The sequence below is a fragment of the Pongo pygmaeus genome, chromosome 8 (assembly GCF_028885625.2).
Source record: "Pongo pygmaeus isolate AG05252 chromosome 8, NHGRI_mPonPyg2-v2.0_pri, whole genome shotgun sequence".
Lineage (NCBI taxonomy): Eukaryota > Metazoa > Chordata > Mammalia > Primates > Hominidae > Pongo > Pongo pygmaeus.
The window spans coordinates 13,314,640-13,340,981 of NC_072381.2; the positions used below are offsets into that span (position 1 = coordinate 13,314,640).

A 26,342-nucleotide genomic window follows, 5' to 3' on the forward strand; every position below is an offset into this window, starting at 1 on the left:
GTACGGAATGGCTCTGAGACTTTTCATGTTTCTTATGGAATAGTAGTACTTTGGGATTTATGTGGATGTGGAGCCAGAGACAAGGCTGCAAAGCTGCCACATATCTATTTGAGCAGAGCATTCCTGAACAGAAGCTTTGATACACATTCTTTTCTTATTCCTGGCATCTCATACATGTTTAAGCTATAATACAATTCAATGGTTAGCTGTTTCTTCTAATACAGAAGCCAGCATTTATTATATTAGTTATGATATCCAATTTATGAAGTAAATATAATTTTTTTTTTTTTTTTTTGGAGACAGATTCTTGCTGTGTCACCCAGGCTGGAGTACAGTGGTGCAATCTTGGCTCACTGTAGCCTCCACCTCCCAGGCTCAAGTGACCTTCCTGCTACAGCCTCCCTAGTAGCTGGGACCATAGGCATGCACCACCATGCCCAGCTAATTTTTTTTTTTTTTTTTTTCATTTTTTGTAGATGCAGGATCTCCCTATGTTGCCCATGCTGGTCTCGAACTGCTGGGCTCATGCAGTCCTCCTGCTTCAGCCTCCCAAAATGCTGTGATTACAGGCACGAGCCACCATGCCTGGCCTATAATTATTTCTCAACTCCTAAAAACTTGTTAACTGGATTTGTATTTGATATCTCTTAATAGTACAGATTTATAACTAGTTTGACTATTGGGTGCTTCATTACTTTAAATAAAATATGTATTTCTCTAAGGGACCTCTTTGAAGTACAAAAGTTAATCATGAGCTTTGGGTATGTGATTATATTGTGGGTCTCCAGGTATTGGGGCAGGGAGTGGACAACAAAAATATTGCCCCCATTTTTGTCATGTAGAACATTTTCTCCTGCCTGGTTCTTAAATTAACATATTTTCATTTCCTAGAGGAATTAAGGAATTTGCAAGAGCAAATGAAGTCCTTACAAGAACAGCTAAAAGTAACAACAATTAAACAGACAGCAAGCCCAGCCCGTCTGCAAAAATCCCCTGGTAAGAAGACTGTCATTCTGGCAATCGTGTGCATTTCTTTTATTAGAAATTATCACATTATTTCTGCATCCAACTCCTGTCCAAACAGCCCTTTGAACCTCTTTCTGAATGGATTTTTACTCACTTATTTTACTTTTGATTAAGTAGAGAAGTCTCCCCGGCCACCTCTTAAGGAGAGGAGGGTTCAGAGAATTCAGGAGTCGACACGCTTTTCTGCGGAGCTTGATGTCCCTGCACTACCAAGAACCAAGCGGGTGGCCCGGACACCAAAGGCTTCACCTCCAGGTGTGGTACTTGCGGTCTCAGTATCTTGGCACTATTGTATGTGTTTGTGTGTGTGTGTGGGTGTTCGTGTGTGTGTGGGTGTCTGTGTCTTTTGGTCTCTTATGTCCCCATTGAGAAAGAAAGAAAGTTTCTTGGGAATGGGAGCCACATGATATATTTTGTGTTCTTTGTCTACGTCTCAAAGTGCCTAGAAAATCCTTAGGGCCAAGGCACGAGGCAGGAAGATTGCTTGATCCTAGGAGTTTGAGACCAGGCTGGGTAGTATAGCAAGACCCTATCTCTACAGTAATAAAAAAATTAGCCAGGTGTGTTGCTTGCCTGTAGTCTCAGCTACCTGAGAGGCTGAGGTGGGAGGATCATTTGAGCTCAGGAGGTTGAGGCTAGAGTGAGCTGTCATCGCACCACTGCACTCCAGCCTGTTCCACAGAGTAAGACCCTGTCTGAAAAAAGGGAAATCATTAGGTACGGAGTAGCTATTTACTAAGTACTTAACAGGTTGAATTTTTTTTTTTTAACTCTGTAGTCTCATAGTTTTACCCGGATTGTAGTAAGTAAAGCCACTGGTTAAGTTCTCATGCTTTAGACTTGTGAGGTTATTTCCTTAGAAAATGGTCAAGTTTTATTTGAAGCCAGGTTGTATCAAATCAAAAGGGCCGTTTTTTGGAAACAACTTCTTTGCCACGAGTAGAGGATGGTATTCAAATACAGTCCTAGTTCAGCACACACATGTATATGCACAAAACAGCAGTGAAAAGGCTTTCTGCCCTATGTATTGCTTTTCTTGTATTGCCGGGAGACCTAAGACAAGATGGTCCTGATAAAACATGGGTTGGAGGACACAGCATTTTATTGGCTGTGTGTGTTTGGGAAAGTCCCTTTGAATAGCATGGGTCTGTGCCACAGTAGTAGAGAACTACTTCCGCCTGAGTGTTCATATTAATCTGACAGCAAGTTATATATTCAGATATCCATTCAGGAGTAGCATCCATCCCCTCAGGACCTTTGGCATTACTAGGGTGTTGCATTAGGTAATGTCCAAAGTTTGGTTTTGAGGGGTGGGGAATGGGCCTGACCTCTAAGTTCTAAAATTCTAGGGTCACCCTGGCCCCTAGTGTGAGAGCAGTGATCCAAAGTCCCTTTGAGGGCATACAACAATCTTATGAGAGAGAGAGTGATATTTGATTAAGGAAAATACCCAAGCGTCTGACTTTCAGGAGAATTATCAAACACTTCTAAAATATGAAAAGTAACTCCATCAGGGATATCTAATGAAGCAATAGTGAATAGAATACCAGACCCCTAACTCTCCTTGGCCCCACAAATAAAATAGAATGGAATGAAATGAAACAAGAAAGAAGAAAACGGGAGCTAGTTTTGGATTTTTTTTTTTTTTTTTTTTTTTTTTTTTTTGAGACAGAGTCTCACTCTGTCACCCAGGTTGGATTGCAGTGGGATGATCTGGGCTCACTGCAACCTCCACCTTCTGGGTTCAAGTGATTCTTCTGCCTCAGCCTCCCGAGTAGCACGCCCCACCATACCCAGCTAATGTTGTATTTTTAGTAGAGACAGGGTTTCATCATGATGGCCAGGCTGATCTTGAACTCTTGACCTGAAGTGATCTGCCCACTTCAGCCACCCAAAGTGCTGGGATTACAGGTTCTTAAAGTAGAATTTGAACTGTACACAAATCTCCACTAATTACTCATTCTGAAGGAAGTCTTGTCCTCCCTTTGATAATCTGCGCCAGTGCTCTGTATCTTGATGAATACTCAGTAAACATCATTGCATAGAGAATCAGTATTTTAGAGCGGCACTATCTAGTACAGTAGCCACTAGCCACATGTGGATATTTAAGTTAAAATTAGATTAAATTTAGTTAGAAGTGTATTTCCTTAAAAGCACAGGGTCACATTTAAGTGACTGATGGTCACATGTGTCTGGTAGCTGGCACCCTATTGGACAGCACCAATGTAGAACATTGTTATCATCAGAGAAAGTTCTATTGGACTGTAAGGCCAAGAAATGGTCTTGTGGGGCATGCTTTGTTCCCAAGATTTGATTATTGCTTGTGTTGCTTTAAAAAAGGAACAATCCTGGCTGGGGGCGGTGGTTCATGCCTGTAATCCCAGCACTTTAGGAGGCTGAGGCAGGCAGATCACCTGAGGTCGGGAGTTCGAGACCAGCCTGACCAACATGGAGAAACCCCATCCCTACTAAAAATACAAAATTAGCCGGACATGGTGGCACATGCCTGTAATCCCAGCTACTTGGGAGGCCGAGGCAGGAGAATCGCTTGAACCCTGGAGGCGGAGGTTGTGGTGAGGCGAGATCGCATCACTGCACTCTGGGCAACAAGAGTGAAACTCCATCTAAAAAAAAAAAGGAACAGTTCGGGCCATGTGCGTGTGCAGTGTCTCACGCCTGTAATCCCAGCACTTTGGGAGGCCTAGGTGGGTAGATTGCTTGGGCTCAGAAGTTTGAGACCAGCCTGGGCAACATGGCAAAACCTGTCTCTACAAAAAATACAAAAATTAGCCGAGCATGGTGGCACATACCTGTGGTCCCAGCTACTCAGAAATCGCTTAAACCCAGGAGATGGAGGTTGCAGTGATCCCAGATCACGCCACCACTGCACTCCTGCCTGGGTGACACAGTGAGTCCCTATCTCAAAGGAACAAATCTGTAAAAAATTTCCAAATTCCGTTCATGATTATCGTTGTGGTTGCCTTTTTATTAATTGTGTTAATTTTCTAGAGCCCAAAAGCTCATCTTCAAGGATGACAAGTGTACCCTCCCAACCCCTCCAGACGATTTCTCGGAACAAACCTAGTGGGATAACTAGAGGTCAAATTGTGGGGACCCCAGGAAGCTCTGGGGAAACGACTCAACCCATTTGTGTGGAAGCCTTCTCCGGCCTGCGGCTCAGGTCAGTAACTATACCATCTATTCATGTGCGCCACTTCATAGCTTTTTGTGCCTCTCAGAGTCCTTTAGAAGTAGTGTGTTTATACATCAGGATCCAGAAAACACCAGCAGCTCTTGAACTGGACAAAACACCACTGGAAGACTAGCAGTAGCCCTGGGTTTGACTAAGTACAGTTGCATATAAAATGTTTAAGAAAGACTTTTTCTTGTGTAATCAACAAAGAATGTGTATCTATAAAAAGAAATGGACAAATGGTAGTATATTTAATCAGAAATTGACAGATGGAAATAGTAGATTTCAAAAATTTTTCTCCGTCTCTATTGAGGTATAATTTAGACTATTTTTAAATACACAGACAGTTTAACCAGGATAATATTTATGCAATTAAGCAATTACTGTATTGCTTTGGCTCTTCTGGGTCTTTTGTGGTTCTGTATAAATTTTAGGATCATTTTTCCTTTTCTATTGATTCTTGTAATTGATGTTAAGAAAAATAGCTATGCTGTTTTTCTTTCTAATAGCCTTTTTAAGGCAAATTTATATTCTTTGCATCTGTTATAGGGATGCATTTAAGATAGCCTGTTATAATAGGAATATATTCCAAGCTCAATTCAATTAAAAGCTATATTCAAATCCTGGACTTTTTTTTTTAACTTTATTTTAATTTTTTTAATTATGTATACTCTGTATCACTACTCCATTGCATCTCCATCATTACATCTGGATAATCCCAGGGCAGAACAGTAATCCTTACTGTGAGACTGGATTGCTTTTAGCACAGTCCATTTGAGGAACCAAGTGAAACCCTCTAAAACTCTTAAACCTTGTCAGTCTAAATATCAGCCAACAACTAAAACTGCTAAGCTCTTAAAGTATATATTATTAGCAGAGGAGAACAAGTGTTGCCAACATACACTAAAAGTGTATTATAAGGCTGGGCGTGGTAGCTCACACCTGTTATCCCAACACTTTGGGAGGCCGAGGCAGGAGGATTGCTTGAAGTCAGGAGCTCAAGACTCCCAGGGTAACATAGTGAGACCTCCTCTCTACAAAAAGTAAACTAGCTGGACACAGTGGTATGCACCTGTAGTCCTAGCTACTTGGGGGTGCTGAGGCAGGAAGTTCACTTGAGCCCAGGAGTTCAAGACTGCAGTGAGCTATGATCATACCACTGCACTCCAGCCTGGGCAACAGAGCAAGACCTTGTTTCCACAAACAAAAAAGAAGTGTCTTGTAAAGACTTGGTATTCTCCAATACTGAAGAATGTATTTATATCTTGATTACATCTGAGACAGAGTCTGAGAAATAGAATACAGCAGCAGAAGCTGTGGTTCTCACTGAGGGGGCTGCTGGCTTCCTTCTCAAGGTAGAGAATTGCCCCCACCTGAGATGCTACTGCCTGCCCCAGCCATGGCCCACTTGAAGCTCCCTACGGGTAATGAACCATGTTGCTGCTGGTGGGCATTTATTGTACATGTGAATCAGAATTGAGATAGAAGAGGCTTAAACTACTCAGCAAAAGCTTCTGAGTGGCTTTTAAATTTAAGGGATTACGGAATTGTTTGAGTCTCTTTGTCATTTTTATATGTGAACCTCAGGCCCTAAAAATACTCTAAAGGACATATAGAAATTCCCCAACACAGGTCGAGGGTCCCTTATCCAAAATGCTTGGGACCAGAACTGTTTTGGATTTTGGATTCTGGAATATTTACGTTAAATAGACTTGCTGATTAAGCATCCCAAATCTGAAAATCCAAAATTTTGGAGCTTTTTTTTTTTTTTTTTTTAATCTATTAACTCGTTACAGAAAAAACCCTGGGCTGTATAGAAGAACCTTTCCCTAGCTGGGCATGGTGGCTCACACCTGTAATCCCAGCACTTAGGGAGGCTGAGTGGGGCAGGTTGCTTGAGCTCAGGAGTTTGAGACCAGTCTGGGCAACAGGGCAAAACCCCATCTCTACAGAAACAAAATTTAGCCCGGTGTGGTGACATGCGCCTCTAGTTCCAGCTGCTTGGGAGGCTGAGTGGGGAGGTCAAGGCTGCAGTGGGCCAAGATTGTTCCACTGCGCTCCATCCTGGACAATAGAGCAAGACCCTATCTCAAAAAAAAAAGTTTCCTCAAAACTGGGAAGGATCCAAAAGCCAAAGAATGACTCGGACTTACATATAAGGCACTCCTGGATGGCAGCAAGATTGTTTGGGAGATCTGCTCATTTGTCTGTTTTTGCTTTGGTTACCTGTGCTTTCGTGTTACTACTCAACAAATCTTAGCCAAGACCAATGTCCTAGAGAGTTTCCCCAATGTTTTCTTTTAGTAATCTCATAGTTTTGGGTCTTAGATTTAAGTCTTTAATCTTTTTTTTTGAGACAGTCTTGCTCTGTCGCCCTGGCTGGAGTACAGTGTCGTGATCTCAGCTCACTGCAACCTCTGCCTCCCGAGTTCAAATGATTCTCTTGCCTCGGCCTCCCAAGTAGCTCAGACTACAAGCACGCACCACAGTGCCTGGCTAGTTTTTGTATTTTTAGTAGAAACCGCCATGCTGGCCAGGCTGGTCTCAAACTCCTGATCTCAGGTGATCCACCTGCCTCGGCCTTCCAAAGTGCTGGGATTACAGGCGTGAGCCACCGTGCCCAGCCTCTTGAATACATTTTGATTTGATTTTTGTATATGGCAAGAGATAGGGGTCTAGTTTCATTCTCCTGAATATGGATATCCAGTTTTCCCTGCACCATTTGTTGAAGAGACTGTCCTTTCCCCAGTATATGTTCTTTGCACCTTTGTTGAAAATGAGTTCATTGCAGATTTATGGATTCATTTCTGGATCCTCTATGCCAGTACCATGCTGTTTTGGTTACTATACCTTTCATATAATTTGAAGTCAGGTAATGTGATTCCTCCAGTTTTGTTCTTTTTGCTCAGGATTGCTTTGGCTATTTTGGGTCTTTTGTGATTCCATATACCTTTAGGATTGTTTTTTCTATTTCTGTGAAGACTGTCATTAGTACTTTGATGGGGATTGCATTGACGCTCTAGATTGCTTTGGATAGTATGGACAGTTGAACAACATTGATTCTTTCAATCCATGAACATGGGCTATTTTTCCATATTTGGTATCCTCTTTAATTTCTTGCATCAATGTTTTTTAGTTTTTATTGTAGAGATCTTTCACTTCTTTGGTTAAGTGTATTCCTAGGTGTTTGATTTAGAGCAGTTGTAAATGGGATTACTTTCTTGATTTCTTTTTCAGATTGTTCGTTGTTGGCATCTAGAAATGCTACTGATTTTTGAATATTGATTTTGTATCCTGCAACTTTATTGAATTTGTTTATCAGTGCTAATAGTTTTTTGGTGGAGTCTTTAGGTTTTTCCAAATATAAGATCATATCTGCAAACAGGGATAATTTGACTTTTTCTTTTCCAATTTGGATGCCCTTTATTTCTTTCTCATCTGATTGCTCTAGCTAGGACTCCCCTAAGCTGTTTGCCTACTGTGTATGTGTGATGAGGCTCTTTTCTTGGTGTGTTCCCAGATATGCTCCAGAATGGTTGGGTTCTTAGGGACATCTGCTCCTCGGCTGGGCACCATGACTGTGGCCCCCTACCTGGCCTTCAAGGTTCAGGCAGCTGACGTACACCCTTAAGCAACTTGGGGTGGGGGGGGAACCTATCACACTACAATCACAGAAATCAGACAAAGGAAAGAATTTTCCCACTAAAGTCAATGTTTTGCTTCCTGAATATTCTTCATTGTTCAAACTTAGCTCTGGGACTTTCTGTTCCAGAAGACTGATGAAATAGTGAAGAAGCATGTTTTTCTCTGAGTGTCTTTTCTCATCTGCAGATATATAATGCGATCAAAGATGAAACAAATGTTAATAACCCTAAGAGTTTTTCGACCGAGTCATTAGGAATAAGAATATTTTAATTGAAGCTACATTCAAAAGCCTTTATTGTATGTCAAAATGTCGTCTTTAAAAAAAATTCAATTAGAATAGTAGAACCTGTGAAATTCTTGCATAATCGATGAAATTTAAGTGTCTTATTTATGAATATTAATTCATGGTTTTGTAATAAAGTAAAAAAGGATTGTTTGCAGAAGAATATTAAAATTTGCTTAATTTAAGAGCTTAAAGGATTTGTGATCTTTCTTGTATTCTATATAAGCCCTAGATCTATATCCAAAGAAAGGCAAACCTAGCTTTAAAAATTATCTTAGAGGCCAGGTGCAGTGGTTCACACCTGTAATCCCCGCACTTTGGGAGGCCGAGGCGAGCAGATCGCTTGAGGCCAGGAGTTTGAGACCAGCCTGGCCAACATGGCAAAACCCCATCTCTACTAAAAATACAAACATTAGCAGATGATGGCACGTGCCTGTAGTCCCAGCTACTCAGGAGGCTGAGGCAGGAGAATCACTTGAACCTGGGAGGCGGAGGCTGCAGTGAGCCGAAATTGCACCACTGCACTCCAGCCTGGGCAACAGAGTGAGACTCCATCTTTAAAAAAAAAAAAAAAAAAAGAATTATTTATTTATTTGCTATAAAAATGGATGCCTTGGTCAAACTATATAACTAAGCTTCCCAAGAACAGGTACTGTAGAGGTTTCTGACCATCACACTCCCTTACCAAACCTGCTAAGGTGCCCGGTAATTTTTTATTAGAATCATAATTACTAATCGCTGGTTTCTTAACCCAGGCTGCCTCGAGTATCCTCCACAGAAATGAACAAGAAAATGACCGGCCGAAAACTGATCAGACTGTCTCAGATCAAGGAAAAGATGGCCAGAGAGAAGCTGGAAGAAATAGACTGGGTGACATTTGGGGTTATATTGAAGAAGGTTACGCCACAGAGTGTGACTAGTGTGAGCCATTGTATTGGTTTCTTAGCTGTTTTACTACAAACTAACAGCGGGAATTCGATGTCCTGAATTTGTTAACTGGAACCCGTTGGTGTTTCATTTAGAAATAAGTATAGTGAGTTCCAGAATCGCCACACATCATTGAGTTGGTATCCAGTGGGTATAAGCAAAGGATGCCCTGTTTAAATAAGACCTGGTGGTACAGGTTTCTTGGGCTTTCCATTGTCCAAATCATCCATACTGCATTTCACTTGTCATTGTTTTTGGTGGCACATGTGGTTGTCCCTGTGACACTGTGGTCTCTCCCATGGAGGAGAGGCGCAAGTAACCGAAGAGGCTGAGTTCACAGATTCTTTGGAGGTCCCTTTAGATGTAAGGTACCAGCCACAGAAGTGCTGAAATTGCTGGCCTGTGTCAGTGCCCTATGATATATTTAATTTGACGGTTATTACCAAAGATCTAACAAGTTTCAAAATCACTTTTGACTGAGTCGTAAATGGGAAAGTTATTCTGTGACCTGGCAAGTCAGATAGCCTGGCTTCTAAGCCTTGTGCCTTTAACTAGCGATGTTACCCTAAAGCCGTTAATCTTTCTTTACCGGCTTCCATTTCCTTATTTATAAAATGAAGGAAGTGACTTCGATTAGATTGAAAATCTCTCCTGTCTCTGAAATGCTATGATTGATCATGCTCTATCATGATGTTATTCTCTAATTTAGATCTTGGCCAACCTTTGGTTTTTCATTAGAGCTGACATGGAGTTGAATTTTAAGAGTACCCAGTCCTAAGCCATTATCCTCAGCAAACTAATGGAGGAACAGAAAACCAAACACTGCATGTTCTCACTTATAAGTGGGAGCTAAATAAATGAGATCACATGGACACAAGGAGGGGAACAACACACACTGGGGCCTGTTGGGGGAGGGCAGGGACGGGGAGAGCATTAGGGAAAAGAGCTAATGCATGGCGGGCTTCATACCTAGGTGATGGGTTGATAGGTGCAGCAAACCACCATGACACACGTTTACCTATGTAACAAACCTGCACATCCTGCGCATGTACCCCGGAGCTTAAAAAAATTTAAAAAAATTAAAGATTACCCGGTCCTACACTAGCCCTACTACTGTTGAGGTAAATGTGGACAGGTCTGGTTTTCCTTTGATTAAATTCTTAGTTACTTCATAAGTGGCTGTAATGACATGATACTAATAGACACGAGAATTTATCTGAACTCTTCCAAGACAGGCACTGAACAAATCCCTGGAAGATGGATTCCAGCTCAGAGTCCGGGCAGTAGATTCCATGCTGTAACCCACAACCATACCCAGCCCGGGATGCCTCTGAGATAGTGCAAGTCAAGATTATTCACAGTATTCTGGTTTTAAAAACAACTGTAAAAGTGGAGGTTTTTCACGTTATAATCGGTCAGCATTTTGAGCTGTATTTCTTCAGATACTTAATTATACTTCTGAAATGTTAAGGTTAAACTCAACCAGTTTTCTTGAAATGATGCTTTTGTTTTTCTGATAAGCTAAGCAAAGATTTAATAGCCTAGAAAGGAAACTTCTTTATTCATATTAATAATAGACTTAGGCCAGGCTTGGTGGCTCACGTCTGTAACCCCAACGCTTTGAGAGGATGGGGTGGGAGGATAACTTGAGCCCAGGAATTCATGACCAGCCTGGGCAACATAGTGAGACCTCATCTCTATGAAAAGAAAAAAAAATTAGCTGGGGCTGGTAGCACATGCCTGTAGTGCCAGCTGCTTGGGAGGCTGAGGGTGGAGGATTCTTTGAGCCCAGGAGTTGGAGTGAGCAACGGGACGTGATTGCACCACTGCACTCCAGCCTGGGTGACAGAGCAAGACTCTGTCTCTAAAAATAATAATCATCATATAATTAACCAATGATATGGAATAGATTTACTCAATTTACCTAATATTGATTCATATCAGTAGGTTATTAAATGGTACTGTCATACCATCCACTGTCCTTTTAATGATGTGCGTGTGTGTCTCTGTGTCATTAGAAAGGCAGTGCTATCCCACTCCCTCTGCTTAGACCCGAGATAATTAGAGACTCTGCTAACAAGTTTGCCACTGGCTTGCTTTATTTCACCTTCATCTCTAAAATGAGAAGGGTAATAGAATGCGAAAGCCTAAAGAATGGGTTAATTTAAAGTTATCACACATGCTGATGATACATATTTGAATAACAACAAAAAAACTTGGATTTAATGGATTATAGGCATATAGTTTTCCATAGTAAAACTCTTGAACCATAAATGGGGACAGCATAACCTACAGTTCAAAATTATAAAAAATAAAAATAACTATTTTTTCCAGGGAAAAACCTTCAGCATCTGGAAACTGAATGATCTTCGTGACTTGACACATTGTGTGTCCTTGTTCTTATTTGGAGAAGTGCACAAAGCGCTCTGGAAGACGGAGCAGGGGACTGTCGTAGGGATCCTCAATGCCAACCCCATGAAGCCCAAGGATGGTTCAGAGGAGGTAAGAGCCTGTTTCTGGGATTTGATTGATGATTGTCTTTACAAGTTAACTGAGTTTTATCAAAGATGTTTGAGGCTGCACACAGTGACTCACACCTGTAATCCTAACACTTTGGGGAGGCAAAAGTGGGAGGATCACTTGAGCCTAGGAGTTCAAGACCAGCCTGGGCAACATAGTGAGACCCCCATCTCTACAAAAAATATAAAAATTGGCTGTGAGTGGGGGCGCACAACTGTAGTTCCATCTATTCAGGAGGCTGCGGTGGGAGGTTGAGGCTGTAGTGAGCCCTGATTGTGCCACGGCACTCCAACCTAGGTAACAAAGTAAGATCCCATCTCAAAAAAAAAGACCAGAAAAGAAAAAAGTTTGTATTAGTCTACCTCCAGAAAATAAGTCATGCTTTTATGTGATTGTGTCTCCGTGAATCTGGCTTTTCATTTTTTGTTCATTCATTACCCATCAGTATTCTGAATTTCCACCTATTCTAAAGTGTTTTGTAACAACTACTTTTATTCCATCTTTTCAAATTAGTTACAAAGTTCCTTGAGTTTTTTGAACTATTGTACTCAGGTTTCCTTAGATTCATACCTTCCTTTTTTTTTTTGAGAACGAGTCTTGCTCTGTTGCCCAGGCTGGAGTACAGTGATGTGTTCTTGACTCATTGCAAACTCCATCTCCTGGGCGTAAGTGATACTTCTACTTCTGCCTCCTGAGTAGCTGGAACTACAGGTGCGTGCCACCACGCTCTGCTAATTTTTATTAGCAGTATGTGTATGTGTATGTGACAGAGTTTTGCTCTTGTTGCCTAGGCTGGAGTGCAATGGCACGATCTCGACTCACTTCAACCTATGCCTCCCAGATTCAAGTGGTTCTCCTGCCTCAGCCTCAGCAGCTGGAATTACAGGCATGTGCCACCATGCCCAACTAGTTTTTTGCATTTTTATTAGAGACGAGGTTTCACCATGTTGGCCAGGCTGGTTTCAAACTCCTGACCTCAGGTGATCCACCTGCCTCAGCCTCTTAAAGTGCTGGGATTACAGCCATGAGCCACCACGCCCAGCCTATTTTTGTGTTTTTTGTAGAGACAGGGTTTCACTATGTTGCTGAGGTTTGTCTCGAACCCCTGGGCTCAAGTGATCTACCCGCCTTGGCCTCCCAAAGTACTAGGATTACAAGTGTGAGCCACCGTGCCCAGCATGATTCCTTATATAAATTTTTATGGTGGCATCAAGAAAGCAGTATTTTATAGTTGAGGGAATTTTGCTCCATTGAGTATGACCACCATAGCTGCAGTTTAAAATCAAAGTGAATTTTCATCTTCTCAAATACTAGAGTTTTGGCACTACCTACTGCTTCTCTAGGAAATCGCAAATCTAGACACAGTGTGAATAGCAACTGGCAGTTTCTCTTCTCTGACCCAGCACGGAGCTTTACTCTGTTGTAGTCAGATTATTATTTTCAAGAGAAGTGAGAAAAATGTTATCTCATTCGTTGCTTTCACCAGAGAATGGCAACAAATCTTCCTCTATTGGTTAGGAATGTGTTTGGCTGCAAGTAACAAACAAACTTAAGTATAGTTTCTTTTCAACAATAAACAGTGGGGCTTATTTTTCTTACATATTAAAAAAAATTCAGGGCCGGGCACGGTGGCTCACTTCTGTAATCCCAGCACTTTGGGAGGCCGAGGCGGGTGGATCATCTGAGGTCAGGAGTTCGAGACCAGCCTGGCCGACATGGTGAAACCCCGTCTCTACCAAAAATACAAAAAAATTAGCCGGGTGTGGTGGTGGGTGCCTGTAATCCCAGCTACTCGGGAGTCTGAGGCAGGAGAATAGCTTGAACCCGGGAGGCGGAGGTTGCAGTGAGCCAAGATCGCGCCATCGCACTCCAGTCTGGGCGACAAGAGCAAAACTCCATCTCAAAAAAAAAAAAAAAAAAAAAATTCAGATTTAAACACTATAGTGATTTAAGAGTGACATCTCTGTGAGTCTCAGCCTTTCTCTCCTGGTCACAAGATGCCTTTGAAACTGTAGCCATCACTGTGAAGTGGCATACCCTGGAAGGGTGCCAGTTTCTTGGAGAGGAACACCATGCACTGTTTACCAGTCCCGTGGGAGGGCTCTAAACACCCTGCCAATTTCTACTATTTCTAGATCTGGTAGGTTCCCAGGTCTGGCTGGAAGCTTTGTACAAACCCAGCTGCCAGTGGTTCAGCATAAACCAAGCTACCCGCAGCTTTGCACAAGCCTGCCTGCGGGAGTATGCATCCGGGAGACAAAACACTTACACAAGTTGGGCAAAGCACCTTAGGCAGCGAGAGTCCACAGAAGCCTAGGATCTGGGTTGAGCCAGTCCACCAAGGCTCAGGAAAGGCACTCCAGGCAGGCAGAGTCCTGTCTGCTCATGGCCCTCTTCGCTCTGCAACAGAGGGACTATGAAAGCACCCTGATCTGGGTGGCCTTCATAACCTGGAGGCCGCTTGGCTTATTGAGCTCAAGTGTTTTAGGAGATCTTGTCCTAGGAGGGGTAAGGACAAAGCCTGAGCTATTCGGGACAGTCCCTCTTGGTACAATCTCTCCAAGAAAAGAATTGCAAACAAGAAGGGAGAGAGCTGAATTCAGCAAGGCCCTTCAGGGACTTGTCTCCCTCCAGTCATCTCCATTCAAGGCGAGAAGTGAGGAGGAAGGGGGAGCCAGCCTCCTAACTCATTTTATCAGGAAAGCAGAAGCTTCCCCACCAATTCCTGTTTATGTCTGAGCATCTAGAACTTATCACATAACCAATGCTAGCTCTAAGGAGTGCTGGGAAAACAGGGAACAGGATTTATTACCTGAGGCTGAGAACTCGGCCAGCCCAGACAAAATCAGGATTCCAATCGCAAAGATGAAGGAAAGGATGGAAAATGGGAAGAGAACTGAAGGTGCCTTCTGCACCCCTGTTCCTAAAACAGTTATAGAGCACTGGCTTCAAATTCCTTTAGACCAGTAAAACTGCTCTCCTTTTTGAGACGGCCTCACTCTGTTGCCCAGGCTGGAGTGCAGTGGTGTGATCACAGCTCACTTCAGCCTGGACTTCCCAGGCTCTAGTGATCCTCCCACTTCAGCCCCCCAAGTAACTGGGGCTACATGCACACACTACCATGCCTGGCTAATTTTTGTGTTTTTTTGTAGAGACAGGGTTTTGCCACATTGCCTAGGCTAGTCTCAAACTCTTGGCCTCAAGCGATCCACCTGCCTCAGCCTCCCAGAGTGCTAGGATTATAGGTGTGAGCCACTGTGCCTGGCAATAACCTTCTTAAATCAGCACCAACCATTCTTTTTTCTATTCCTGCTAATAAAAGGCCATAATTTTGTCTGCCTTTAACTCCTGCCCCACCTCTTCTTACAGGTGTGTTTATCTATCGATCATCCTCAGAAGGTCTTAATTATGGGTGAAGCTCTTGACCTGGGAACCTGTAAAGCCAAGAAGAAGAATGGAGAGCCGTGCACACAGACTGTGAATTTGGTTGGTTTCAGCCTTGTTAGGGTGGTTTCTGCTAAAGAAAAGAACAGTTAGGAATAAACTGTAGGCGCTTTAGCTGTGATGACCAGTTTGGAACTGAGTTTCCCACTTAAAGGAAGAGTCAAAATGAGAAAATTTAATGTGTGGTTAATAATTGCCAGTTTAAAAAAGTGAGGGCAGGGGAAGGGTGGGGGAATTTAACCTCTTAGGAAAGTGATCTTTTATCTGACCAAGAGGTTTAAGACAGAATTTTTGTTTGCCTTTAATTCTTGTAGTTCTACAGAGCAAACATGATGAAATACAATGAAAATTGTATTTTAGCCTATATTTTAACTCCATTATACCTTTTCTTAGAGCTTTTTAAAAAATAATAGCTTCATTTAGGTATAATTCACATACCATGCAATTCACCCTTTTAAAGTAAGCAATTCAGGCCAGGTGTGGTGGCTCACTCTTGTAATCTCAGCACTTTGGGAGGTCAAGGCGGACAGATCATCTGAGGTCAGGAGTTTGAGACTAGCCTGGCCACCATGGTGAAACCTCATCTCTACTAAAAATACAAAAATTAGCCGGGCATGGTGGTGGGCACCTGTAGTCCCAGCTACTTGGGAGGCTGAGGCAAGAGAATCACTTGAACCTGGGAGGCAGAGGTTTCAGTGAGCCGAGATCGTACCATTATACTCCAGCCTGGGCGATAGAGTGAGATTCTGTCTCCAGAAAAGAATATAAATAAATAAAGTCAACAATTCAGTAATTTCTAGTACATTCACAGAGTTGCGCAACCATCACCACTGTGTAATTTAAGAACCGTTTCATTGCCTGAGAAAAAAACCCAGTACCCACTAGCAATCACTCCCCAATCTTCTCTCCCCCAGCCTCTGGTAAGCACTAACCTACTTTCTGTCTCTATGGATTTGCCTCTTCTAGACATTTCATATAATGGAATCACAATATGTGGCCTTTTCTGTCTGGCTGCTTTTGCTTAGCATAATTTTTCTCACAATTGATCCATGCCGTAGCATTTATCAACACTTTATTCCTTTTTGTGGGTAGATAATATTCCGTTGTATGGATATACCACGTTGTTTATTCTTTCATCAGTTGATACACACTTGGGTTGTTGCTACGTTTAGCTATTATGAATAATGCTGCTAAAACAGTCACATACAAGTTTTTATGTGGATATGTTTTCCACTCCCTTGGGCATATACCTGGGAGTGGGATTGCTGGGTCAACATGGTAACTGTCCAGATTTTGGAGGAGCTGCCAGACTGGTTTCCCAAGTGGTCCACCAGCAATGGATGGACTTTCCAGTTTCTCCCTGTCCTCATCAGCACCTGTTACTGTATTTCTTTTTTGTTATAGCCACTGTAGTAGGTGTGAAGAGGTACTTCTTAGAGTTCTTTGAAAGGACTAAATGGCAGGTTTTGGTTTCGTCTCTTTTTAGTTCCTTATTCCTTCCTATTAGATTAATTAGTGGGCAGGAGAGAATAAGGTGGGAGACGGTTGGAAAATGAGGTTTCAGAGTGAAGTACCTAACAGATCTCCCCATGAGAACTAGATTCTTAAAAATCCATTGTCTGGACAGGGGCGGTGGCTCATGCCTGTAATCCCAGCACTTTGGGTGGCTGAAGTGGGCCAATCACTTGAGGCCAGGAGTTCGAGACCAGCCTGGCCAACATGGTAAAACCTTGTCTCTAGTCAAAATACAAAAATTAGCTGGGCGTGGTGGTGCACGCCTGTAATCCCAGCTACTTGGGAGGCTGAGGCACAAGAATCACTTGAACCCAGGAGGCAGAGGTTGTAGTGAGCCAGGATCACACCACTGCATTCCAGCCTGGGTGACAGAGCGAGACTCTGTCTCCAAAAAAAAATCCATTGTTGCCGTATCTACTGTTCACCCAGTAGAACAATGCTGCACCATCTCTCTTTGCTTCTTTCACTGAAAGGATAGCACTTGTCCGAGGATCAACCAGAGAAACAGCTAGAAAAACCTTCGCTGGGAGCTGATTTTGTTTTTAAATTATTTTTGATTGAGGCAAAATTCAAAATATACAGTTAACCAATTTAAAATATATATATAATTCAGTGATATTTAGTTGTGTAACCACCAGCTCCCTGGTTTCAGAATTCCATCACCCTGTAAAAACACTGGCAACATAAAGTCATCACTCCCATCCCCACTCCGTCCATCTCCTGGTGACGTCTCATCTGCTTTCTGTCTCTGTGGATTTGCCTCTTATGTAAAAGGACTTAAATAACATGGGACCTTGTGTGTCTGACTTCTCTCCCCTAACTTGTTTTCAAGGTTCATCCTAGAAGCTGATTTCCTTTGTAGAAAGAGGGCAAGGGGTATTTCACCAGAACAGTGCTTTCAGGGGACTCGAAGGGAAGAACTTCTTCCCCTCAGGGACTGAGTAGCCCTTCCACATTGGGAACGGTCATGGAGGTCGGCAGGGAGGACTCTGCATGCATCATGTTCTGGGAAGTGGGGAGAAGGAACTGTGTCTGCTCCTGCTGTTTCCTGGCCTGTCGCCCTCATCCTGATGCCACTGCTCTGCCTTTTGCAGCGTGACTGTGAGTACTGTCAGTACCATGTCCAGGCTCAGTACAAGAAGCTCAGCGCAAAGCGTGCGGATTTGCAGTCCACCTTCTCTGGAGGACGAGTTCCAAAGAAGTTTACCCGCAAAGGCACCAGCCTCAAAGAACGGCTGTGCCAAGATGGCTTTTACTACGGAGGGGTTTCTTCTGCCTCGTATGCAGCTTCAATGTAAGACGTTCTCGGGGCTTCTTTTGGGCAGAGGATTTTGCTTATCAAAGACTAAACCTACTGGTTGTACCTTCCTGTAACCGTCATAGGATACTTGTACAGGTTTTATCTTTCATAACTCACTGCCTGAAACAAGTTGGTTAAAGACTGCTTTTATTCCCAGGTAGAGAGAAAAACTTTCAGGAGAGAGAGAGATTGACTTATGTTGTGTTGGACTTTAAGAGAGCCCACTCTTCCTCTTCAACCTTTTTTTTTTTTTTTTGAGACGGAGTCTTACTCTATCACCCAGGCTGGAGTGCAGTGGTGCAGTCTCAGCTCACTGCAACCTCCAAGTCCTGGGTTCAGGTGATTCTTCTGCCTCAGCCTCCGAGTAGCTGGGACTATAGGCGCGTGCCACCACGCCCAGCTAATTTTTCATTTTTAGTACAGACAGGGTTTCACCATGATGGCCAGGCTGGTCTTGAAATCCTGACCTCAGGTGATCTGCCTGCCTTGGCCTCCCAAAGTACTGGGATTACAGGCATGAGCCACTGCTCCCGGCCCCTCTTTGACTCCTAATGTGAATAGTGCACCTTCATCAGGGCCATTAAAAATGTGTTAATTACAGTGTTAACACCCTTTTAATTATTTCTCGTGTGACTATTTGAGTGAGGCTACAGACCTTGTGGAACCCAAATTTCATTCAGTGAGTGAATATACTATGAAGCCTCACACAGGGAGTGGGGCGATGCTGGGCAGGCGTCCATGGCCCCTTGCCTGGGGATTCAGAGTCACTACAGCCCCTGACGCTGTAATCCAGGGGTGTCCAATCTTTTGGCTTCCCTGGGCCCCTTTGGAAGAATTGTCTTGGACTACACATAAAATATACTAATGACAGCCGATAAGCTTAAAAAAAGAAAGAAAAGAAAAGAAAAATCTCTTAATGTTTTAAGAAAGTTTATGAATTTGTGTTGGGCCACATTCAAAGCCATCCTGGGCTGCGTGTGGCCCGCGGGCTATGGTTTGGACAAGCTTGTAATCAGTGACCTCGTCACCACATTATATAAAGCATATCTGAGGACTTGGCACGAGGCAGCTACGGTTGGTCCAAGAATAAAACATAGATTTTTGTTCCCAATCCAACAGGAATGGAGCAAGAGGACTCACTTCCTGTTTCTTTTTTAACAGTAAGCATGTTTTTGAGATTTAAAATGATTTCTGAATTTTTCCAATCTGCTAAAAGCAATATATGTATATTAGTCTTTTAAAAGAACATACAATCCAACCAATGGAGAAAATAAAAACCAACTATAATCCTACCATCTGAAAAACTGTTAGTTCTAGGCCAGGCACGGTGGCTTACACCTGTAATCCCAGCACATTGGGAGGCCAAGGCAGGAGGATTGCTTAAGCCCAGGAATTTGAGACCCACCTGAGCGACATGGCAAAACCCCAGCTCTACAAAATGCAAAAAAATTAGCTGGGCATGGTGGCACATGCCTGTAGTCCCAGCTATTTGGGAGGCTGAGATGGGAGAATTGATTGAGCCTGGGGAAGTTGAGGCTGCAGTGAGTCACGATTGCTCCACTGCATTCCAGGCTGGACAACAGAGAGAGATCTTGTCTCAAAAAAAACCCCCAAACTGTTAGTTCCTTGGTATATATACTCCTAGATGTTGTGTTTCTTCATATATATACATTTTTAGTAATATAAAATGAGATCATATTGTTCCTATTCTTTGTATCCACTTTTTTTCCAGTGTAAAATAATTAATGTTTTTATCATGTATTTTTAGTGGCTACATAGTGTTCTTTTACATACTCTGCCTTAATTCATTTAAACAATTCCCTATGGGTGAACGTTAATGGTGTTTCCAATGTATGACATTATAAACAAAGCTGCCATTAATATCCTAAATTTTTGCATAATCCTTAATTATTTTAAGATAAATATCCAGACTGCTAGATCAAAGCATTGGCTTTTTTTTTTATTTCTTTTGCCAAATTTCCTTCCAGAATGGCCTCAAGCGGATTTGTAGGCTGCCTCTAGCTTTTCCTCTGTGACACAGTGTATCAACCAGTTACGCTATTGGGCCGTGACATTAAGAAAGCCTACTTAGATGGTGTTTTGAGAAACTTTGACAGTGTGTGTAATGAATGATGATATCTACGCCTTCTTTACCTCATCAGAGCATCGGGGCTTTAGTGATTCTCCTTTTGGGGGTGACTTGTCATTTCAGTGCAGCAGCTGTGGCTCCTAAGAAGAAGATTCAAACCACTCTGAGTAATCTGGTTGTTAAGGGCACAAACTTGATCATCCAGGAAACACGGCAAAAACTCGGTAACTTTGTTTTTCCATTAGAAATTTCTTTCTCCGGTTTAATTATGCAGTCTTAGGGATAAAAGACTACATACACATTGGGTACAGTGTACACTGCTCCGGTGATGGGTACACCAAAATCTCAGAAATCACCGCTAAGAACTTATTCATGCACAAAAATAAATAAATAAATAAGCAAGCAAGCAGTCTTTAGGGTTGAAAATGGATACAGCTCATACTCTTAAGTAATAAGAATCCAGTCATCACCTGTACTTAGTGAGTGGTATGGTCTAACCTAAAGGAATCAAGCCAGGTTTGCAGGACCTTAAGGAAAAAAACAGCATATTGATTTTAGCTGTGTCTTACCTTAGTATGCTTTTTAAAATTTCTTGGTGTATCTGGGTCCAACTCTTTACATCCAGTATTAGAATCAGCAGTATTATCTGCTGATAATAAGTATGGCCAAACTTATTGGTTATCTTTTGTTAAAATGGGTCTTGGTCATAAAAACAAAAAAAATTTTTAATAAAATAAAAATAAATAAAAACAAATCTTGATCAGAGAATGCAGCCCCCATCCTGGGCCTAAACAGTGGTCAGGGACCCTTATCCTTAGTGGATATTCCAGAAACAGGGTATGGAATGACCCCCAGATTTAAGGGCTTAATATTCTAATCATTACTAGAAATAAAATATACTCAAGATACCCTGCCATCCTATGAGTCTGATGATAGAGGTTAAGGATTCTTTTCTTTCCGCTTGGTATTCCGTCTTCTTTGTTTACATATGACTAAAATTACAAGTGCAGAGTTTAGAAAGTGGTATGTCATATGACCTCAAACTATCTGAATGTGAATCCTCTAAAGCTGGTGTTGACCTGGCACAGGAATACCCCAGAAGAGCCTGTCTTGCTCTGAGGAGTTCAAGGAACTGATGGACCTGCCGACGTGTGGAGCCAGGAACTTAAAACAACATTTAGCCAAAGCCACAGCTTCAGGTACCATCAGCTGCGCGGCCACACGTGTGTCCCTGTGTTCCCTCAGCCGCCCAGGGCACTCCCTCAGTCTGTGGGCTTCTGTTTCAGGGATCATGGGTAGCCCAAAACCGGCCATCCAGTCCATCTCGGCCTCAGCACTCTTGAAGCAACAGAAGCAGCGTATGTTGGAGATGAGGAGAAGGAAATCAGAAGAAATACAGAAGCGGTAAGAGGAGCAGATTTAATATTCCCCGCTTGGGTCATCCATCTCAGGCGTCCTCAGAACGTCTTCATCGATTTCCAGAATGTGACTTCAGGTTTCAGTTGGCTGCGTTTTAACTCTGAAAGTTTAAAATAGTTTTCCCATAACCTGAATAGCATTTAAGGCTGTGTTATTTCTTACACTGGTGACTCCCAACACCAAATGGTACAGGTTAGAGTCGTTATCACCACGGAAAAGGGAAAGGAGTGAAGTGTATGTAAAGAGGGTTTTTGTGAAGGGGGAGAGCGTAGGTTCACATGCTGGCTGTCATTTTCTCTCTCTCTCTTTTTTTTTCTGAGACGGGTTTTCACTCTGTCGCCCCAGCTGAAGTGCAATGCCGCAGTGTCGGCTCACTGCAACCTCCATGTCCCAGGCTCAAATGATCCTCCTGCCTTGGCCTCCCAAGTAGTTGGGACTACAGGCATGTGCCACTATGCCTGGCTAATTTTTGTATTTTTTTATAGAGACTGGGTTTTGCCACGTTGCCCAAGCTGGTCTCAAACTCCTGGACGCAGGTGATTTGCCTGGCTGCCATTTCTGGGTTTTGCCACAATTCAGTTTTTTATGACAGGCAGAGCCAGTGAGTAGAGTACAGTTCTTTGGATAAAGGATAAAACTGAAGCACTAAAAATGGAGAGTCATTTTAGAGGCAAAAGCAAGTGGAAATGTGTTACTTGGCTTCAGCCAATAATTAAAAAAAAAATCAAGTGGAAATGCATATGGTAGGTGGACAAATGAATGATTCCTGAACTCAGGTCACCTCAATACTAATGAGAGCTGCGGTTCACAGGCACTTCATACATACTCCATAAACACAGCATCTGAGCCTCTGGAGGCTTCTCAGCCTTGTTTTACTAATAGTGTGCCTGGAGGTCAGAGAGCTAGTTTATGGTGGGGCCGAGTTTTGGGCTCACACATGTTGTGCTCAGGTGCTGAACCTTTTGCCATCCCGAATCTGGGCTGCTGAAAGGCAACTGCATCCATGAAAGGGAGTCAATGATAAGACAAGAGGAAGTTCTTTGGGAAAGTAAGAGAATGGGTTTGGTCTCAGGCAGATTAGTTTGAAGTGCTAGTGGGATATCTATAGAGCTATTCATCTTGAGCCTACAGATGACATAAATTATATACGTGGACACAGAAATATGTACGGAGAGGGGGCCTCTTGGGAAATAGAGAATGCCCATCGGCTTGAAGGCATTGCGTAATGAAAATTTTCAGAATTTTGTTGGCCAAGGAAACCTTATCTTTGCGCAGGATTTGATAGGCAGTTTGCAAACACAGCCTAGAGCTTGCAAGAGTGGCTGTGGGGTTGGGAAGAGTACTGCTCTGGGATGGCCTGGCTCTCATCCTGAATCTGGCCCTTGTGAGTAATGTGATCCTAGGCCTCAGTTTCTTCATCGATCAAATGAGAAGTTTGGACTAGATGATTTCTGGGGTTTGTTATTTGTTTTTAAATATCTCTTATGAGGCTGGCTCGGTGGCTCATGTCTGTAATCCTAGCACTTTGGGAGGCCGAGGCAGGCAGATCACCTGAGCCCAGGAGTTTGAGACCAACCTGAGCAACATGGCGAAATCCTGTCTCTACAAACAGTACAAAAATTAGCTGGGCATGGTGGTGCACACTGTGGTCCCAGCTACTCGGGAGGCTGAGGTGGGAGGATCACCTGAGCCTGGGAGGCAGAGGTGGCAGCGAGCTGCAATCATGCCAGTGCACTCTAGTCTGGGTGACAGAGCAAGACCCTGTCTCCAAAAATAAAAGTAAAATAGCTCTTAAAACTATTTTTTGCCAGGTGTGATGGCTCACGCCTGTAATCCCAACACTTGGGAGGCTGAGGCACGAGAATCACTTGAACCCAGGAGGCAGAGGTTGCAGTGAGCCAAGATCATGCCACTGCACTCCAGCCTGGGTGACACAGCAAGCCTCTGTCTCAAAAAAATCAAAAAAAAAAAAAGGGGGATGTAAAATAATCGCTGCAAGTTACAGTGTTTTTCATTAATAACTTCCAAATGTCTCACATGTATTGTCTCTTCCCAGTAGCATAAACAAAGATGCAGGGAGGTGCAATGAGTTCCTACAGGCCCTAGAGCTGATGGTAGGGGTGGGAATACAGTTCACACCGCGCCTTCAGCTGTGTGCCTTGTGGATGACATCCACTGGACAGCCAATTGATAAAAACAGTTATCAGTTCTAAAGTGTTAGGACAATTACAGCTTATTCAAAGAAAACTCAATTAAGGAGGAGTTAGTAAAGCTAGTATTGTTCTTAGCGTGTGCAAATTTGAATTACCAGCCTAGAAGGGGACATTATTTTGCTAACAACTAGCTCCCAGCTGGTGGCCTGCCTGCCGCCTCCCAGTCCACTTTGAGTTCTAGAGTTTTTATTTTCGTAAACCCTGTTTGCATATTTTGACTGTATGTTCTTTAAAGATTTCTGCAGAGCTCAAGTGAAGTTGAGAGCCCAGCTGTGCCATCCTCATCAAGACAGCCCCCTGCTCAGCCTCCACGGACAGGATCCGAGTTCCCCAGGCTGGAGGGAGCCCCGGCCACAATGACGCCCAAGCTGGGGCGAGGTGTCTTGGAAGGAGATGATGTTCTCTTTTATGATGAGTCACCACCACCAAGACCAAAACTGAGTGCTTTAGCGGAAGCCAAAAAGGTAACTGGCATCTATTCTCTTTAACACTTGAGTTTGCATTCTGTAGGGCAGAGCTGGAGGAAAGACACACCTAATAGCTCTTTATTGATCGTGATCATTAGAGTCAGTGTAATTTGAAAACATGGTAGTGTCAACATAATACTAAAAGAAAGTTAGATCTGTTATCTCAACACTTTCTTGTCAGGCTACAAGTGGTAGCCTAGAGGAAGATAGTGTTTTATAACCAGAGGCATTGACAGTAGGAAAACAATTCTTGGAATTGTTGAGGTGAGACTATAAAATGGTGGTTTAAGGAATCCTTCTTTTTTTATGTTTTATTTATTTATTTATTTATTTTTTGAGATGGAGTCTCACTCTGTCACCCAGGCTGGAGTGCAGTGGTCCGATCTCGCCTCACTGCAGCCTCCGCCTCCTGGGTTCAATCAATTATCCTGCCTCAGCCTCCCGAATAGCTGGGATTACAGGTGCCCACCACCACGCCTGACTAATTTTTGTATTTTTAGTAGAGACAGGGTTTCACCATGTTGGCCAGGCTGGTTTCGAACTCCTGACCTCAAGCGATCCACCTGCCTCAGCCTCCCAAAGTGTTGGGATTACAAGCATGAGCCACTGTGCCCAGCCAGGAATGTATTTACTATGTAAAGATTCATACTTTGCAGATGTTATCTTATTTCATCCATACAACCATGACCTTCAAAGGTAGGTCAATGCTATATCATCATTTCCTTCTCTTTTTTTGTGTGTTTGTTTTGAGACAGGGTCTCACTCTGTCTTCCAGGCTGGTGTACAGTGGTGCAATCACAGCTCACTGAAACCTCCACCTGCCCGGGCTCAGGTGATCCTCCCACCTCAGTCCCCTGAGTAGCTGGGACTACAGGCATGCACTACCATGCCCAGCTAATTTTTGTATTTCTTGTAGAGATGAAGTCTCACTGTGTTGCTCAGGCTGGTTTTAAACTCCCAAGCTCAAATAATCCGCCTGCTTCGGCCTCCCAAAGTGCTGGGTTTACAATGAGCCACCATGCCAAGCCCCATTTCCATTTTATAAATGAAAAATTAAGTAATTTTCCTTGGGTTACGAGCTAGTCCGTGGCAGAGCTGGATGGAACTGTATCTTAATTCTCTCTGATTCTAAAACTTCCAAAATGGTGATGTGGCTCCTTTATGGATCTGGAAGCCTGCAGCCTCGCTGATGTCAAACTTGTTATATTTAAATAAACTAAGATTTTATTCATCAACATATAGACGTATCTCCCATGCTATTATATTCTAGTAATTGTGTTAATAATGCTAAGTAAAATTAAGATATGTTCTGCCAATTTCTGTCAGAGAACAGCCAGAATTCACTGGTTAATAATAAAAAAGGGATTCAAGTCTATAAGTGCCTCTGTCATCTTTTAGATCTTTACCTCCCTCTCATTCCCTTTTTTCTAGTTAGCTGCTATCACCAAATTAAGGGCAAAAGGCCAGGTTCTTATAAAAACAAACCCAAACAGCATTAAGAAGCAAAAGGACCCTCAGGACATCCTGGAGGTGAAGGAACGTGTAGAAAAAAACACCATGCTTTCTTCTCAAGGTACTGCAGTTTCACAGTTAACAGTGGGAAAGAGAAACTGTTTCTAAGGGAAATATGTTCTAAACCCAAACCAGCACCCAGATATCAAGCAATTACTTCCATTTCCTCCTATATAGAATACCTAAATAGAATTTCTACGGGTGGAACTGATTTTTTTTTGACGGAGTCTTGCTCTGTTGCCAGGCTGGAGTGCAGTGGTGCAGTCTCGGCTCACTGCAGCCTCTGCCTTCTGGGTTCAAGCGATCCGCCTGCCTCAGCCTCACGAGTAAGTGGGACTACAAGCGCACGCCACCACGCCCAGCTAATTTTTTGTACTTTTAGTATAGATGGGGTTTCACCATGTTGGCCAGGATGGTCTCGATCTCTTGACCTCGTGATCTGCCCGCCTTGGCCTCCCAAAGTGCTGGGATTACAGACGTGAGCTGGAACTGATTTTTTTATAATCACATTAAATTGGAATCAAATTGGGCACAATTTGAATACTTGGGAATATGATTGCTCATTGGATCTTTGTACATATATATTAGCATAAAGATTTACTTTGACAGAACTAGAATTCCTTTGTTTTAAATTGCCGTATCTTTATTTTTAAAACTCTGAAGTTGGCAATATCATTTTAACATAATTGTCAACATTATTTAATGTTGTTATCTGTTACTATCGTCAGCTGCCTATTTGAAGGTGAAAAAGAGATTCTATTTAGTGGTAAAATCTGCCACCACCCTACA

At 42.8% G+C, this 26,342-nt stretch overlaps 1 protein-coding gene across 4 annotated transcripts in view; it reads left to right on the forward strand.

Annotated features, from left to right (window-relative positions):
- MCM10 (minichromosome maintenance 10 replication initiation factor) overlaps positions 1 to 26,342 on the forward strand; it is a 46,141-nt gene that overhangs the window by 7,951 nt on the left and 11,848 nt on the right. For 2 of the 4 annotated variants that reach the window (XM_054436306.2, XM_063669561.1), the window contains exons 4-15: positions 892 to 996; positions 1,144 to 1,281; positions 4,036 to 4,207; positions 8,903 to 9,068; positions 11,409 to 11,576; positions 14,964 to 15,080; positions 17,648 to 17,847; positions 20,066 to 20,166; positions 21,031 to 21,141; positions 21,229 to 21,346; positions 23,810 to 24,038; positions 25,473 to 25,614. In XM_054436306.2, the coding sequence (XP_054292281.1) occupies positions 892 to 996; positions 1,144 to 1,281; positions 4,036 to 4,207; positions 8,903 to 9,068; positions 11,409 to 11,576; positions 14,964 to 15,080; positions 17,648 to 17,847; positions 20,066 to 20,166; positions 21,031 to 21,141; positions 21,229 to 21,346; positions 23,810 to 24,038; positions 25,473 to 25,614 (1,767 nt within the window). Of the gene's footprint in view, positions 1 to 891; positions 997 to 1,140; positions 1,282 to 4,035; positions 4,208 to 8,902; positions 9,069 to 11,408; positions 11,577 to 14,963; positions 15,081 to 17,647; positions 17,848 to 20,065; positions 20,167 to 21,030; positions 21,142 to 21,228; positions 21,347 to 23,809; positions 24,039 to 25,472; positions 25,615 to 26,342 lie in introns of all 4 variants that reach the window. The other 2 variants (XM_054436305.2, XM_054436304.2) reach the window with 1 other exon arrangement.